The sequence below is a fragment of the Hyla sarda genome, chromosome 1 (assembly GCF_029499605.1).
Source record: "Hyla sarda isolate aHylSar1 chromosome 1, aHylSar1.hap1, whole genome shotgun sequence".
Classification (NCBI taxonomy): domain Eukaryota; kingdom Metazoa; phylum Chordata; class Amphibia; order Anura; family Hylidae; genus Hyla; species Hyla sarda.
Genome location: NC_079189.1, coordinates 525,534,750 through 525,551,409, shown reverse-complemented (window position 1 = coordinate 525,551,409; position 16,660 = coordinate 525,534,750). Strand labels below are relative to the sequence as shown.

General features: G+C 45.3%; 2 protein-coding genes across 7 annotated transcripts in view; one reads left to right on the top strand and one right to left on the bottom strand.

Annotated features, from left to right (window-relative positions):
- Positions 1 to 16,660, top strand: part of LOC130290868 (V-type proton ATPase subunit S1-like protein) — a 107,716-nt gene that overhangs the window by 48,338 nt on the left and 42,718 nt on the right. For 3 of the 5 annotated variants that reach the window (XM_056539064.1, XM_056539048.1, XM_056539038.1), the window contains exons 2-3: positions 15,290 to 15,336; positions 15,565 to 15,617. The exons of 1 other annotated variant lie outside the window; for it this stretch is intronic. Coding sequence is in view for 3 of the 4 variants with exons in the window: in XM_056539048.1 (XP_056395023.1) it covers positions 15,290 to 15,336; positions 15,565 to 15,617 (100 nt within the window). In the remaining variant the exon portion in view is untranslated. Of the gene's footprint in view, positions 1 to 14,374; positions 14,759 to 15,289; positions 15,337 to 15,564; positions 15,618 to 16,660 lie in introns of those variants that run through there. One more of the 5 variants, XM_056539032.1, reaches the window with a different exon arrangement.
- Positions 8,976 to 11,246, bottom strand: LOC130290887 (uncharacterized). 2 transcript variants are annotated; one of them, XM_056539087.1, is made up of 2 exons: positions 9,512 to 11,246; positions 8,976 to 9,079 (listed from the first exon to the last, which is right to left on the bottom strand). In XM_056539087.1, the coding sequence occupies exon 1, from the start codon at positions 10,734 to 10,736 to the stop codon at positions 9,666 to 9,668; it is 1,071 nt and encodes a 356-aa protein (XP_056395062.1). In that variant the 5' UTR covers positions 10,737 to 11,246; the 3' UTR covers positions 8,976 to 9,079; positions 9,512 to 9,665. The 2 variants fall into 2 exon arrangements, with proteins under 2 accessions (XP_056395062.1, XP_056395052.1); XM_056539077.1 differs by having other exon boundaries at positions 9,047 to 9,079; positions 9,236 to 11,246.

Genomic DNA, 16,660 nt, shown 5'->3' with positions numbered 1-16,660 from the left:
AAAAAATGCACAACAGTACACTTGGAAAACATATTTTCATAAAACAACAGCCAGTGATTACTTTTCCCTGCCCTTTCACTGTCACGATGCCGGCTGGCAGGTAGTGGATCCTCTGTGCCAGAGAGGGATTGGCGTGGACCGTGCTAGAGGATCGGTTCTAAGTCACTACTGGTTTTCACCAGAGCCCGCCGCAAAGCGGGATGGTCTTGCTGCGGCGGTAGTGACCAGGTCGTATCCCCTAGCAACGGCTCAACCTCTCTGGCTGCTGAAGATAGGCGCGGTACAAGGGAGTAGACAGAAGCAAGGTCGGACGTAGCAGAAGGTCGGGGCAGGCAGCAAGGATCGTAGTCAGGGGCAACGGCAGAAGGTCTGGAATCACAGGCAAGGAACACACAAGGAACGCTTTCACTGGCACTAGGGCAACAAGATCCGGCGAGGGAGTGAAGGGGAAGTGAGGTGATATAGGGAAGTGCACAGGTGTAAACACTAATTGGAACCACTGCACCAATCAGCGGTGCAGTGGCCCTTTAAATCGCAAAGACCCGGCGCGCGCGCGCCCTAGGGAGCGGGGCCGCGCGCGCCGGGACAGAACTGACGGGGAGCGAGTAAGGTACGGGAGCCGGGGTGCGCATCGCGAGCGGGCGCTACCCGCATCGCGAATCGCATCCCGGCCGGAGGTGGTAACGCAGCGCCCCGGGTCCGTGGAACCGACCGGGGCGCTGCAGTGAGGGAAGTGTAGCGAGCGCTCCGGGGAGGAGCGGGGACCCGGAGCGCTCGGCGTAACAGTACCCCCCCCCTTGGGTCTCCCCCTCTTCTTGGGGCCTGAGAACCTGAGGATCAGACTTTTGTCCAGGATATTGTCCTCAGGTTCCCAGGACCTCTCTTCTGGACCACAACCCTCCCAATCCACTAAAAAAAAAGTTCTTCCCCTGACCTTTTTAGAGGCCAAAATCTCTTTGACAGAGAAGATGTCCGAGGAGCCGGAAACAGGAGTGGGAGGAACAGATTTAGGAGAAAAACGGTTGAGGATGAGAGGTTTAAGAAGAGAGACGTGAAAGGCATTAGGGATACGAAGAGAAGGAGGAAGAAGAAGTTTGTAAGAGACAGGATTAATTTGACACAAAACTTTAAAAGGACCAAGATAGCGTGGTCCCAACTTATAGCTCGGGACACGGAAACGGACATATTTAGCGGAGAGCCATACCTTGTCTCCAGGGGAAAAAATGGGAGGAGCTCTTCTTTTCTTATCTGCGAATCTCTTCATGCGAGAAGAAGCCTGTAAGAGAGAATTTTGGGTCTCTTTCCATATGGTGGAAAGATCACGAGAAATTTCATCCACAGCGGGCAGACCAGAGGGCAAGGGGGTAGGGAGGGGGGGAAGAGGGTGACGGCCGTACACCACGAAAAACGGAGATTTGGAGGAAGATTCAGAGATTCTGAAATTATACGAGAATTCGGCCCAAGGTAGAAGATCTGCCCAGTCATCCTGGCGGGAGGAAACAAAATGTCGTAAATAGTCACCCAAGATCTGGTTAATTCTCTCTACTTGTCCATTGGATTGAGGATGGTATGCAGAAGAAAAATTTAATTTAATCTTGAGTTGTTTACAGAGAGCCCTCCAGAATTTAGACACAAATTGGACGCCTCTATCCGAGACGATCTGTGTAGGCAACCCGTGAAGACGAAAAATGTGTACAAAAAATTGTTTAGCCAACTGAGGCGCTGAAGGAAGACCAGGAAGAGGGATGAAATGTGCCATTTTGGAGAATCGATCAACGACCACCCAAATAACAGTGTTGCCATGGGATGGGGGTAAGTCAGTAATAAAATCCATACCAATCAGAGACCAAGGTTGTTCGGGGACAGGTAGAGGATGAAGAAAACCAGCGGGCTTCTGGCGAGGAGTCTTATCCCGGGCACAGATAGTGCAGGCTCGCACAAAGTCCACCACATCAGTCTCTAGAGTCGGCCACCAATAGAAGCGAGAGATGAGTTGCACAGATTTCTTGATGCCCGCATGACCTGCGAGATGGGAGGAGTGACCCCATTTGAGGATCCCAAGGCGTTGGCGTGGAGAAACAAAGGTCTTTCCTGGAGGAGTTTGCCTGATGGAGGCTGGAGAAGTGGAAATCAGGCAGTCAGGAGGAATGATGTGTTGAGGAGAGAGTTCAATTTCAGAGGCATCTGAGGAACGAGAGAGAGCATCGGCCCTAATGTTTTTATCAGCAGGCCGAAAGTGAATTTCAAAATTAAATCGGGCAAAGAACAGAGACCACCTGGCCTGACGAGGATTCAGCCGTTGGGCAGACTGGAGGTAGGAGAGGTTCTTGTGATCGGTGTAAATAATAACTGGAAATCTTGATCCCTCCAGCAGATGCCTCCATTCCTCAAGTGCTAATTTAATGGCTAGAAGCTCTCGATCCCCGATGGAGTAGTTCCTCTCCGCCGGAGAGAAGGTCCTGGAAAAAAAACCACAAGTAACAGCATGCCCGGAAGAGTTTTTTTGTAGAAGGACAGCTCCAGCTCCCACTGAGGAGGCATCAACCTCCAATAGGAAGGGTTTAGATGGGTCAGGTCTGGAGAGCACGGGAGCCGAAGAAAAGGCAGACTTGAGTCGTTTAAAGGCGTCTTCCGCTTGAGGAGGCCAAGACTTGGGATCGGCATTTTTTTTTGTTAAAGCCACAATAGGAGCCACAATGGTAGAAAAATGTGGAATAAATTGCCTGTAATAATTGGCGAACCCCAAAAAACGTTGGATGGCACGGAGTCCGGAGGGGCGTGGCCAATCTAAGACGGCAGAGAGTTTATCTGGGTCCATTTGTAGTCCCTGGCCAGAGACCAAGTATCCTAGAAAAGGAAGAGATTGGCATTCAAACAGACATTTCTCTATTTTGGCATAGAGTTGATTATCACGAAGTCTCTGAAGAACCATACGGACATGCTGGCGGTGTTCTTCAAGATTGGCAGAAAAAATCAGGATATCGTCCAGATATACAACAACACAGGAGTATAGTAGATCACGAAAAATTTCATTAACAAAGTCTTGGAAGACGGCAGGGGCGTTGCATAGACCAAAGGGCATGACCAGATACTCAAAGTGTCCATCTCTGGTGTTAAATGCCGTTTTCCATTCATCCCCCTCTCTGATGCGGATGAGATTATAAGCACCTCTTAAGTCCAGTTTGGTAAAAATATGGGCACCTTGGAGACGATCAAAGAGTTCAGAGATGAGGGGTAGGGGGTAGCGGTTCTTAACCGTGATTTTATTAAGACCGCGGTAGTCAATGCAAGGACGTAGAGAGCCATCTTTTTTGGACACAAAGAAAAATCCGGCTCCGGCAGGAGAGGAGGATTTACGGATAAAGCCCTTTTTTAAATTTTCTTGGACGTATTCAGACATGGCAAGAGTCTCTGGGACGGACAGAGGATAGATTCTGCCCCGGGGTGGAGTAGTGCCCGGGAGGAGGTCAATGGGACAATCATAAGGCCTGTGAGGAGGTAGAGTCTCAGCTTGTTTTTTGCAAAAAACGTCCGCAAAGTCCATATAGGCCTTAGGGAGACCGGTTACATGAGGAAGCACAGGGACACGGCAAGGTTTACTGGGAACCGGTTTTAAGCAGTCCTTGGAACAAGAGGGCCCCCAACTCTTGATCTCCCCAGTGGACCAATCCAGGATTGGGGAATGGAGTTGAAGCCAGGGAAGTCCAAGAAGGATTTCAGAAGTGCAATTGGGGAGGACCAACAGTTCAATCCTCTCGTGATGAGATCCGATGCACATTAGAAGGGGCTCCGTGCGGAAACGTATAGTACAGTCCAATCTTTCATTGTTTACACAATTGATGTAGAGGGGTCTGGCGAGACTGGTCACCGGGATGTTGAACCTGTTGACGAGAGAGGCTAAGATGAAATTTCCTGCAGATCCAGAGTCCAAGAAGGCCACAGCAGAGAAGGAGAAGGCAGAGGCAGACATCCGCACAGGCACAGTAAGACGTGGAGAAGCAGAGTAGACATCAAGGACTGTCTCACTTTTGTGCGGAGTCAGCGGACGTCTTTCCAGGCGGGGAGGACGGATAGGACAATCCTTCAGGAAGTGTTCGGTACTAGCACAGTACAGGCAGAGATTCTCCATGCGGCGTCGTGTCCTCTCTTGGGGTGTCAGGCGAGACCGGTCGACCTGCATAGCCTCCACGGCGGGAGGCACAGGAACAGATTGCAGGGGACCAGAGGAGAGAGGAGCCGGGGAGAAGAAACGCCTCGTGCGAACAGAGTCCATATCCTGGCGGAGCTCCTGACGCCGTTCGGAAAAACGCATGTCAATGCGAGTGGCAAGATGGATGAGTTCATGTAGGTTAGCAGGGATTTCTCGTGCGGCCAGAACATCTTTAATGTTGCTGGATAGGCCTTTTTTAAAGGTCGCGCAGAGTGCCTCATTATTCCAGGATAATTCTGAAGCAAGGGTACGGAATTGTACGGCATACTCGCCAACGGAAGAATTACCCTGGACCAGGTTCAACAGGGCAGTCTCAGCAGAAGAGGCTCGGGCAGGTTCCTCAAAGACACTTCGAATTTCCGAGAAGAAGGAGTGTACAGAGGCAGTGACGGGGTCATTGCGGTCCCAGAGCGGTGTGGCCCAAGCCAGGGCTTTTCCAGACAGCAGGCTGACTACGAAAGCCACCTTAGACCTTTCAGTGGGGAACTGGTCCGACATCATCTCCAAGTGTAATGAACATTGGGAAAGAAAGCCACGGCAAAACTTAGAGTCCCCATCAAATTTATCCGGCAAGGATAGTCGTATTCCAGAAGCGGCCACTCGCTGCGGAGGAGGTACAGGAGCTGGCGGAGGAGATGATTGCTGGAGCTGTGGTAGTAACTGTTGTAGCATAACAGTCAGTTGAGACAGCTGTTGGCCTTGTTGCGCAATCTGTTGTGACTGCTGGGCGACCACCGTGGTGAGGTCAGCGACAACTGGCAGAGGAACTTCAGCGGGATCCATGGCCGGATCTACTGTCACGATGCCGGCTGGCAGGTAGTGGATCCTCTGTGCCAGAGAGGGATTGGCGTGGACCGTGCTAGAGGATCGGTTCTAAGTCACTACTGGTTTTCACCAGAGCCCGCCGCAAAGCGGGATGGTCTTGCTGCGGCGGTAGTGACCAGGTCGTATCCCCTAGCAACGGCTCAACCTCTCTGGCTGCTGAAGATAGGCGCGGTACAAGGGAGTAGACAGAAGCAAGGTCGGACGTAGCAGAAGGTCGGGGCAGGCAGCAAGGATCGTAGTCAGGGGCAACGGCAGAAGGTCTGGAATCACAGGCAAGGAACACACAAGGAACGCTTTCACTGGCACTAGGGCAACAAGATCCGGCGAGGGAGTGAAGGGGAAGTGAGGTGATATAGGGAAGTGCACAGGTGTAAACACTAATTGGAACCACTGCACCAATCAGCGGTGCAGTGGCCCTTTAAATCGCAAAGACCCGGCGCGCGCGCGCCCTAGGGAGCGGGGCCGCGCGCGCCGGGACAGAACTGACGGGGAGCGAGTAAGGTACGGGAGCCGGGGTGCGCATCGCGAGCGGGCGCTACCCGCATCGCGAATCGCATCCCGGCCGGAGGTGGTAACGCAGCGCCCCGGGTCCGTGGAACCGACCGGGGCGCTGCAGTGAGGGAAGTGTAGCGAGCGCTCCGGGGAGGAGCGGGGACCCGGAGCGCTCGGCGTAACATTCACTGTATGTAGGCCTGTTACAGATTAACAGGTACAAAAAAGTGCACTACTTAGATGTAGGTATGTGGTATGCACATAAGAGGGCAAAAACAAAATGCTCTACAGTACACTTGGAAAACTTATTTTCATAAAACAACAGCCAGTGATTAATTTTCCCTAGCCTTTCGCTGTATGTAGGCTTGTTACAGATTAACAGGTACAAAAACGTGCACTACTTAGATGTAGGTATGTGGTATGCACGTATGAGGGCAAAAAAAATGCGCTAGAGTACACTTGGAAAATGTATTTTCATAAAACACCAGCCGGTGATTACTTTTGCCTGTACTTTACCAGTATCTAGACTTGTTACAGATTTATAGATACAAAATAGTACACTGCTTTGATGTAGGTATGTGGTTTGCATGTATGAGGGCAGAAAAATGCACTACAGTCTGCTGAAAATACATATTTTTGCACAACAGCAGCAGTACACAACAGTGCAGCACCACAAAAAAAGTGTATTAAATCCAAAATTGCACTGTTCCAGTGTATTAAGAATGGTGTGAAATGCTGGTTATTATACCTTCTACAGACTAGTATAAGCAGCAGATGATTTCTTGTGGAAAAAATACACAGAATTGAGCTGAAAAATCATTCCTGCCTCCTGTGATACGGTTCATGACGTTAAGGCAGCTTGTTGAAATGTATGAGGCAACAAAAAGCTATCTGCCACTCTCTGATAAAATGCTGAATAAAGTGACTGGGAGGTTAATGGCTGGCATAAAAATCCTTTTCAGTGAGAACAAGCACTGCTCTCTGTCCACAATGCTGATGTGACTAGCAGTTGGAAGTGGAAAGCTGCGGTATGATCAATTCAGCGTGTCTGTGTAACACACAGAGACACGCAGCCATCCTATCGCTCTGCAATGTATGGTATGAAATGAGCAGCCGCAAAATGGCTGCCGATTATATAGGGCTATGACATCACAGGGGTGACTGAATGCTGATAGGCTGCATCCTGCATGTGATTCAGGGTCATCCCACCTACCTCCCTTCCCGCCTTGCCTTCCTGCCTTCCCAGCGTTCCTTGCCCCATAACATTAAGGACCAAGCTGATCAGTGTCCCCCGCACAACCAGCCAGTATCGCTGGTTAGTGTGGGGGAGAAAGCTGACAGTTTTCCCTTAAGGGGTTAAGATCAACCTAGTTTCCTGGGGAGGAGTTTAGAATTTACAAACCAACATCCTGGCAGAGGTGGAGAGAATAGCAGAGCAATGGTCTCTTTAAACTGGATTTAGATTATGTTCCCAAAGTGAGGAAAAGGATTGTGCTTTGTCAATTGGATTATTTAAATAAGATAAAGGGGTGAAGAGGACACATTTACAGTAAAGGGTTCTTTGAAGGGTAGTGACATTCTCATCCCATTTGATCTGCATTTAATACAACTTATATTTGGATACTAATACAAAGTTATTTATATACAGATGTATATAAATAATGTTCAGAAAACCATGAGTATAAAAAAGTTACATATGTATTATGCAGAAGTCTCTTGGAAAATTGATGAAGATTGTTGGAGATAAAGGCGTTGTGTGTACTGCAGTGTATATTATAAAAACTCTGAAAAAGGGTAACCTGCTTATTGGATAACACGGCTTAATGAGCTGGAAGGATACTTACAGGCACTAATACGCCTTCCTAACCAGATTCTGCTTAGTGATTAGGCTGATTTGGATAAAGCCCACTCTTTTTCAGCTAATACACATTGTAGCTACACCTTCTGCTGTGAGGCTTATACATTATAAAATGAAATTCTATTACACACGTATTATTCCACATTTTAACACCCACAGTGCAGGATTGTGGCTCCTAAAAGCAACAGGCAAACATTTATAACACAGTAGTCACAACTATATGTGACATGACTGTTAAAGCTTATGAACACCATAGGGCCCTGTGCATGGAGCCATTTAACTTGTAAACGGTTGCATACCATATGAAACATATAGGCCCTCATTTACTTAGAAAATCGGGTTGTAAGTCTATCTTGCTCTCCTACCCGACTGCTTTTTTCCCCTGATATTCATTATTATGTCACATCCTGTTTGTCGCACTGGGTTTTGTTGGTTTTGGTTTCCAACTCCTCTGAGTTACATAGTTACATAGTTAGTATGGTTGAAAAAAGACATACGTCCATCAAGTCCAACCAGGGGATTGAAGGGAAGGATGTAAGGGGATAAGGGAAAGGGATGTAGTTTTATAATTCTGCATAAGCATTAATGTTATTTTGTTCCAGGAATGTATCTAACCCTGTTTTAAAGCTGTTAATTGTTCCTGCTGTGATCAGTTCCTGAGGTAGACCGTTCCATAAATTCACAGTCCTCATGGTAAAGAAGGCGTGCCGCCCCTTTAGACTAAACCTTTTCTTCTCCAGACGGAGGGAGTGCCCCCTCGTCCTTTGGGGGGGTTTAACCTGGAACAGTTTTTCTCCATATTTTTTGTATGGGCCATTTATATACTTATATACGTTTATTATATCCCCCCTTAAACGTCTCTTCTCAAGACTAAACAATTGTAACTCCTTTAATCGCTCCTCATAGCTAAGATGTTCCATGCCCCATATTAGTTTAGTCGCGCGTCTCTGCACCCTTTCCAACTCCGCAGTGTCCCTTTTATGAACAGGCGACCAAAACTGAACAGCATATTCCAGGTGAGGCCGTACCAATGCTTTATAAAGGGGGAGTATTATGTCCCTGCCCCTCGAGTCCATGCCTCTTTTTATACATGACAATATCCTGCCGGCTTTAGAAGCAGCAGCCTGACATTGCATGCTATTTTGTAGTCTGTGATCTACAAGTACACCCAGATCCTTCTCTACCAGTGACTCTGCCAGTTGAATCCCCCCTAAGACATACGACGCATGCAGGTTATTAGTACCCAGATGCATAACTTTACATTTATCCACATTGAACCTCATTTGCCAAGTGGATGCCCAGACACTTAGTCTATCCAAGTCATCTTGTAACTTATGCACATCCTCTATAGACTGTACCGTGCTACAAAGCTTGGTGTCATCTGCAAAGATAGAAACAGAGCTGTTAATACCATCCTCTATATCATTGATAAATAAATTAAACAACAGCGGGCCCAGTACTGAACCTTGGGGTACACCACTAATAACCGGGGACCAATCAGAGTACGAATCATTGACCACCACTCTCTGGGTACGATCCATGAGCCAGTGTTCAATCCAGTTACAAACTAAAGTTTCCAAGCCCAAGGACCTTAACTTACCTGTCAGACGTCTGTGAGGGACAGTATCAAACGCTTTGGCAAAATCCAGAAACACTATATCCACAGCCATTCCTCTGTCAAGGCTTCTACTCACCTGTTCATAAAAGCAAATTAGATTGGTTTGACAACTTCTATCCTTAGTAAACCCATGCTGGCTATCACTTATAATACTATTATCCCCTATGTATTCCTGTATGTAATCCCTTATAAGTCCTTCAAACAATTTACCCACAATGCACGTTAGACTTACCGGTCTATAATTGCCTGGCGAAGACCTAGAGCCCTTCTTGAAGATTGGTACCACATTAGCCTTGCGCCAGTCCCTTGGCACAATACCAGACACCAGAGAATCTCTAAATCTCATGAACAAGGGTACAGATATTACTGAACTTACCTCTCTAAGAACTCTTGGGTGTAGTCCATCCGGCCCTGGAGATTTGCTTACATTTACTTTACTTAACTTACCTTGTACCATCTCTACATTAAGCCAGTTCAATACATTATATGATGTGTTACCAGCACTGACCTGGCCAATGTCAGCTCCTTCTTCCATAGTATATACAGAACTAAAGAACCCATTCAGTAGCTCCGCCTTCTCTTGATCGCCCGTGACAACCTCCCCATTATCATTATTAAGGGGTCCTACATGCTCTGTCCTTGTTTTTTTTGTATTTATATATCTAAAAAAAATATTTAGGATTAGTTTTGCTTTCTTTGGCCACCTGTCTCTCATTTTGAATTTTTGCTGTTTTTATTACATTTTTACAGATTTTATTAAGCTCTTTGTACTGTTTAAATGTTATCGCTGACCCATCAGATTTGTATTTTTTGAAGGCTATTTTTTTGTTGTTTATTGCTCTTTTAACCTCATTTGTCAGCCATGTAGGATTTAGTTTTAATCGTTTATATTTGTTCCCCTTTGGTATATATTTAGCTGTATAGTTATTTAGAGTTGATTTAAAGATGTCCCATTTACCTTCTGTATCAGCATTTGAGAACACCTCCCCCCAGTCTATGTCCTGTAGTGCAGCCCTCAACCCAGGGAAGTTTGCCTTTTTAAAGTTATATGTTTTTGCTTTCCCCGTCTGTCTTTGTTTTCTACATTTTAAGTCAAAAGTAACTATATTGTGGGCGCTATTACCAAGGTTTTCCCGCACAGTTACATTACCAACCAGCTCTGCTTTGTTGGAAATGATCAGATCCAACAAGGCATCACATCTTGTTGGGTCCTCCACAAACTGGCCCATAAAATTATCCTGCAATAAATTTAGGAATTTTCTCCCCTTTGTAGTTTTAGCCAACCCCCGGCCCCAATCTATATCTGGATAGTTAAAATCTCCCATTATTACCACTGTACCTGCCCGGGCGGCCCTCTCTATTTGTTTATACAGCCGACCTTCTATCTCTTCAGTGATATTAGGGGGTCTGTAGATTACACCAAATATTATTTTTTCAGTATTTCCCTCCTTTTGTAATTCTACCCACAGTGATTCCACATCCTCAGAATCATCACACACTATGGCATCGTTCACACTGACTTTCATACTACTTCTAACATACAGACAGACTCCACCACCTTTTCTGTTCATTCTATCCTTGCGAAACAATGTAAACCCCTGGAGATTAACAGCCCAGTCATGCGAGGAGTCCAGCCATGTCTCAGTGACCCCAACTATATCAATATGTTCCTCCAGTATCAAGGCCTCAAGCTCCCCCATTTTATTTGCTAGGCTTCTGGCATTTGTGAACATACACTTTACATTTCCATTAAGTTTTACACATATAGTCTCACTAATGGGATTTTCAGAGTTATTGGGGTTAATGTCATTTTTTGAGTTATAAGGGCTAATTGTACTATTTAAGTTATTGGGGCTAATGGGATTTTTTGAGTTATTGGGTCTAACGTTATTATTTAAGTTATTGGGGCTAATGGGATTTTTTGCGTTATTGCGTCTAACGTTGTTATTTAAGTTATTGGGGCTAACGGTATTTTTTTGAGTTAATGGGGCTTATTGTAGTTATTGAGTTATTGGGGCTAATGGAATTTTTTGAATTATTGGGATTACAATTTTTCGGGCTACATTTATTTTTACAGCTGGTTTGTAACGCATGAATCTCCTTATCCACTGCTCTTAACCTCCCCCCACAGGACTCCTCTCCACCCTCCATTATGTCCTGACCCCTCTCTAACCTATCCATCCCACTGTCTGCTTTCTTTGCTTTATTATCCTCCCCCCACTCACCTAGTTTAAATACTCAGCCACCCCTTCCAGGATTCTCTCCCCCAGCACAGCAGACCCCCTTCCATTCAGGTGCAAATTATCCGTAGAATAGAGTTTGTACCCCAATGAAAAGTCAGCCCAGTGCTCTAAAAACCCAAACCCTTCCCCCTCACACCACGACTTAAGCCATGCATTTAACTCCCTAAGCTCCCGCTGTCTTTCCTGCGATGCGCATGGCACAGGAAGTATTCCAGAGAACACAACCTTAGAGGTCCTTCCCTTCAGCTTGGCACCTAGTTCCTTGTAATTATTCTTCAAGGACCTCCACCTACCATGTATTCTGTCGTTGGTTCCCACATGGACCACGACAGCTGGGTCATCCCCAGCCCCCCCTAGTAATTTGTCCACCCTTTCCACCACATGCCGAACCCTAGCACCAATCCACAACAATTCAACAAATTTGGGTTGGAAACCTTTATAAATACGTGGGAAAGCTCAGAAATGTCGGGTTACGCCCCTTTTTCGGGTTTGGGAGAATCCACATCGGGTCCGTCGGGAAAAAATGTCGCATCGTGTCGCAGACTGGCGCACGATGTCTGTAACATGGCGCAAAGATGCGCCAAAAAAACCTGACAAAACAAGTCGGGTTTACAATAGTAAATGAGGGCCTTAGTTTGCTATTTTAAAGTTTTTTTTCAACTGACAAAATGGCTGTTATACTGTCAACAGGTGTCCAAGGGCAGTTGGCAGGTCTTCCTGGCAGAGAGGGCCCTCACGGTCTTACATAGGACATATTATGTTCCTTCCTGGCTCCATTCTACCCCTAATGCTCTGTCTCACCTTCATGCTTTAGAGCAGAGGTGTAACTTTTAGCTTCTGAGCCCCCATGCAAAATCTGCAACAGGGCCCCATGTGCCAATTGTAATACTGATCTCTTATGGGGCAGATGTGCTTTGGGGCCCTGGTGCCACTGCTATCTCTGCATCCCCTATAGCTACGCCCCTGCTTTAGAGAATGTCAAATGGTTGGTTCTGTGGGACATATCTGGTGGCAATGTCCAGTGGTGACTGCCTTTTGGCGACAGGTTATGAAGCTCTATGGTTCTAGGTACTCGTGCCCAATACGCCCAGTGGTTTGCCTTCTGGGTGACAGACCCTCCATGATGCATTTAGCTCTGTTTGAATTAGCACTTATCTTGTTAGCAGCAATCCAGAAATGCAGTACCAACAAGGCCTTCATGGGTCTTCTTTTCGTAAAGATTAAAAGGGCACTGTCAATTGCAAAAATGTTTTATGATAATAACATAGGTCCAGATTTATCAAACTGTGTGAGAGAAAAAGTGGGGAGATTTTTCCACAACAACCAATCACAGATCAGCTAACAAGCTTTGGTGATTGGTTGCTATGGGAAAATCAGTCCACTTTTTCTCTCACACAGCTTGATAAATCTGGGCCATTATGTTTATATTTGTAAAATACATTGGTTAAAAAATTGGTATATTTTTGGGTGAAAAATAATGCTATCTTGTTTCTGCAGCTATTGCCTGTGTGTCCCAGCTGGGAAAAAAATACAGGAAGTGTGGGTAGCCAAGCAGGGCTCTGTACACTGAGGACAAGCAGGGCTCTGTACACTGAGGACAAGCAGGGCTCTGTACACTGAGGACAAGCAGGGCTCTGTACACTGAGGACAAGCAGGGCTCTGTACACTGAGGACAAGCAGGGCTCTGTACACTGGGGACAAGCAGGGTTCTGTACACTGAGGACAAGCAGGGCTCTGTGCACTGAGGACAAGCAGGGCTCTGTACACTGAGGACAAGCAGGGCTCTGTACACTGAGGAAAAGCAGGGCACTGTACACTGAGGACAAGCAGGGCACTGTACACTGAGGACAAGCAGGGCTCTGTGCACTGAGGACAAGCAGGGCTCTGTACACTGAGGACAAGCAGGGCTCTGTACACTGAGGACAAGCAGGGTTCTGTACACTGAGGACAAGCAGGGTTCTGTACACTGAGGACAAGCAGGGCTCTGTACACTGAGGACAAGCAGGGCTCTGTGCAGGCCCCCAAATTGTCAGCATCCTTGCACTTTCCGATAACATTTAAGGATGTTATGTGTGTACATGAAAAACAGCACTTTTTCTCTCATTACATAACCCCTAAATGTAATTTTTCACCAGATGTCTGCTCCTTAAAGGGGTACTCCGGTGGTCAACGTGTTTTTCCGTTTTTGACTTACCCTATTTGTTTTGTTTAATTTCTATTCTTGTTGTTTAGCCTACCCTATTTCCGTTCTTTGTTGTCTTTTTATCCCCCACTTTGTTTTCCTATCTTTGCTTCTATTTCCTATTTCTTGCTGTGCTGAAAACTACAAATCCCAGCATGCCACATGCCTTGCTGGTTTGGGGCGGCTCCTTTTTTTTTTTTTGTATGTTCCGCCATTTACCCACCCTACTATTTTCCCGGGTCCGCCCCCTTATACACAGCACACTAATATAATCAGCCTTGGTTGGGATACACTGTCATACACACACAAAAGGGACTACAACTCCCAGCATGTGTCATTCAGGAGTCTTCAATCTGTGGTATAACACCAGTATGCTGCCTCTGTAGTCTCCTGGGGGTTGTAGTTCACCACACCTCTGTAGGGCATACACCAGTGTTTCCCAACCAGGGTGCCTCCAGGTGTTGCAAAACTACAACTCCCAGCAAGCCCTGACAGCCTTTGGGCATGCTAGGAGTTGTAGTTTTGCAACAGCTGTAGGCACACTGGTTGGGAAACAGTGGTGTAATATGATGTGTATGCTGAATAGGCTAGAACAGTGTTTCCCAACCAGTGTACCTCCAGCTGTTGCAAATCTACAACTCCCAGCATGCCCAAAGTCTGTTAGGGCATGCTGGGAGTTGTAGGTTTGCAACAGCTGGAGGCATACTAGTTTGTAAACACTAGCATACACACACACACACACACAACAGGGACTACAACTCCCAGCATGTGTCATTCAGGAGTCCCCCCCCCCCTTCACATATAGGGGGAGATTTATCAAAACCTGTGCAGAGGAAAACTTGCCCAGTTGCCCATAGCAACCAATCAGCTTGCTGCTTTCATTTTTATGAAGGCCTGTGAAAAATGAAAGAAGCTATCTGATTGGTTGCTATGGGCAACTGGGCAAGTTTTCCTCTGCACAGGTTTTGATAAATCTCCCCCATAGAGATCATTCCCAGTATGAGATTTGTTCCCCTGCAGTCCATACATCTCCAGCCCGTGCACCTTCTCATCCTCCCCTTCAGATAACACTTATCTTCTCTGTGAGGTCCTTCTCCTGTGCAAACCTGAGTCTTTAAACTACAGAGCAGGGGGAGGGGAGGTGGGGAGCTGTTTACTCAGCTGGATGAGATGAGGGGGCGTGGCTTATTTTTCCCATGCAGACAGAGAGAGAGAGAGAGAGAGAAAAAAAAAAAAAAAGCTGTGACATCTTGTCCACAACAGACTCAAAACTGTGGACAACATTAAAAGAAAACCCTCTGAACTACAGAACTTCCTGCCCAACAAATAGGTAAGAAAAACACATACATGCTGCCAAAACATATAACACATGTATATTGCAAAAAAACAAAACTTACAAAGAAGATGCCATATAGTCAAAAAAAATTAACCACCGGAGTACCCCTTTAAGCATTATTCCTGTTTTTCAGTTGTCTCTGCTCTAGTTAGTGTAGTCTGCTATGATATCTCCCTAAAATTGCACATAAGGATCATTCAGATCAACAGATTTATTATAACTTATACCAAACATTGGTGTAAATTATTGCATAAATCTATGCCTGCTTACCTGCCCATACAAACAAAAAATGCTGTATATTAATTAGGAGATGTGTGCCTCTTAATAAATTTGGTGTATTTTAATCCATAATACTTTAACCTAAGACTGGCATATAAACCACCAGGTTTAGGAAAGTCCCCTGTTTCTCTCATTAGACATTTTTATAGTTTTTTTTTTAATTATACAATTATATCACTTTATGTACTTTAATCTAGAAATACATTTTAACAATAATTGTTTTGTCCTTTGTGTCTTTTATTCCAGGTATAATTTGCAAACCTCTTCAGGGAAAGAATTAGTGCAGAGTTTTGGTGAGATTTTTTTTCTAATATGTAGTATACTTTATAATCAGACTATGATTATGTGACTTAGTCTAATTACTTTTTACTGTAGACATGTAAAATATGTCAGCTACAGCTCATATCAGTATTTAGTCCTGGTATATAATATTGATAAAAGATTGTATAATATTAGAAAAAATATGGAGTGTCTGCAAGTTTTGATGGGAGAATGTTTTTTAATATACTGTTCTTTTGTAGGATTTCCTAACAGATTCAGCACACAAGATACATTACTGCAAACGGAGAATCAGGTGAGACGAAGAGATAATAATGGGAAGGATAAGTTGCACAATATTATATAGGGCGGTTACAATCTAAATTAACTGACAGGCGTAATTGACTGCCTGCCAGTGTAATATTGACAGGCATAAGTTATAGAAGTCAACAGGGGATTGTGTGTTAGGTCCCATAGAGAATAAAGGGGTACTCTGGTAAAAATGTTTATAAATCAACTGGTGCCAGAAAGTTAAACAGATTTGTAAATTACTTCAATTAAAAAATCTTAATCCAGTACTTCCAGTACTCCAGTACTTCCAGTACTTATCAGCCGCTGTATGCTTCAGAGGAAGTTGTGTAGTTTTTTCCAGTCTGACCACAGTGCTCTCTGCTGACACCTCTGTCCATGACCAGGAACTGTCCAGAGCAGAATAGGTTTGCTATGGGGATTTGCTCCTGCTCTGGAGAGTTCCTCACATAGACAGATATGTCAGCAGAGAGCACTGTGGCCAGACTGAAAAGAACCACACATCTTTCAACTTGCTTCTTTATCTGTGAGGACGTGCGGCCAGGGGCAATCTTCTGCCGTGCCCCTATTTCCACCCAAATCCCACACACAATAAATTAAAATTAATATATGTAAGAAACACTTTAACGTAGGTAAATTTCCATGACCAATAATACTGGTATACAAGGAGTAAATATATATCACCACACAATAACTGGATAATACCACATATTGCACTAAATAAAGCCACTATACACAGACCAGTATACTATAAAGGATCTGTATACAATATAAGTGATTATATACAGGACCATATTGCAGTAAATATCAGCTATATAGAGATTTGTACACCATAGAAGTGATTACAGTTACATTTTGGGACTCACAATTATGCATTTTCTAATCACGTTGTCCTCTTTCCTTTTCTTCTCCGTCCGGATCAGACCGCCATGTGGATCTCTTAACATCTGCGGGAAAAACATGTCAGACTTTACATTTTTCCAGTGCCCTCCCCTCCTCTACACAATCTTTCCATCTATAGGCCCACAAACTGTAATAATGCCCTCCTTA

Excerpts from the sequence above, each read along its gene's own strand:
- LOC130290887 (XM_056539087.1), bottom strand. The coding sequence starts at position 10,736 with ATGTTCACAAATGCCAGAAGCCTAGCAAATAAAATGGGGGAGCTTGAG.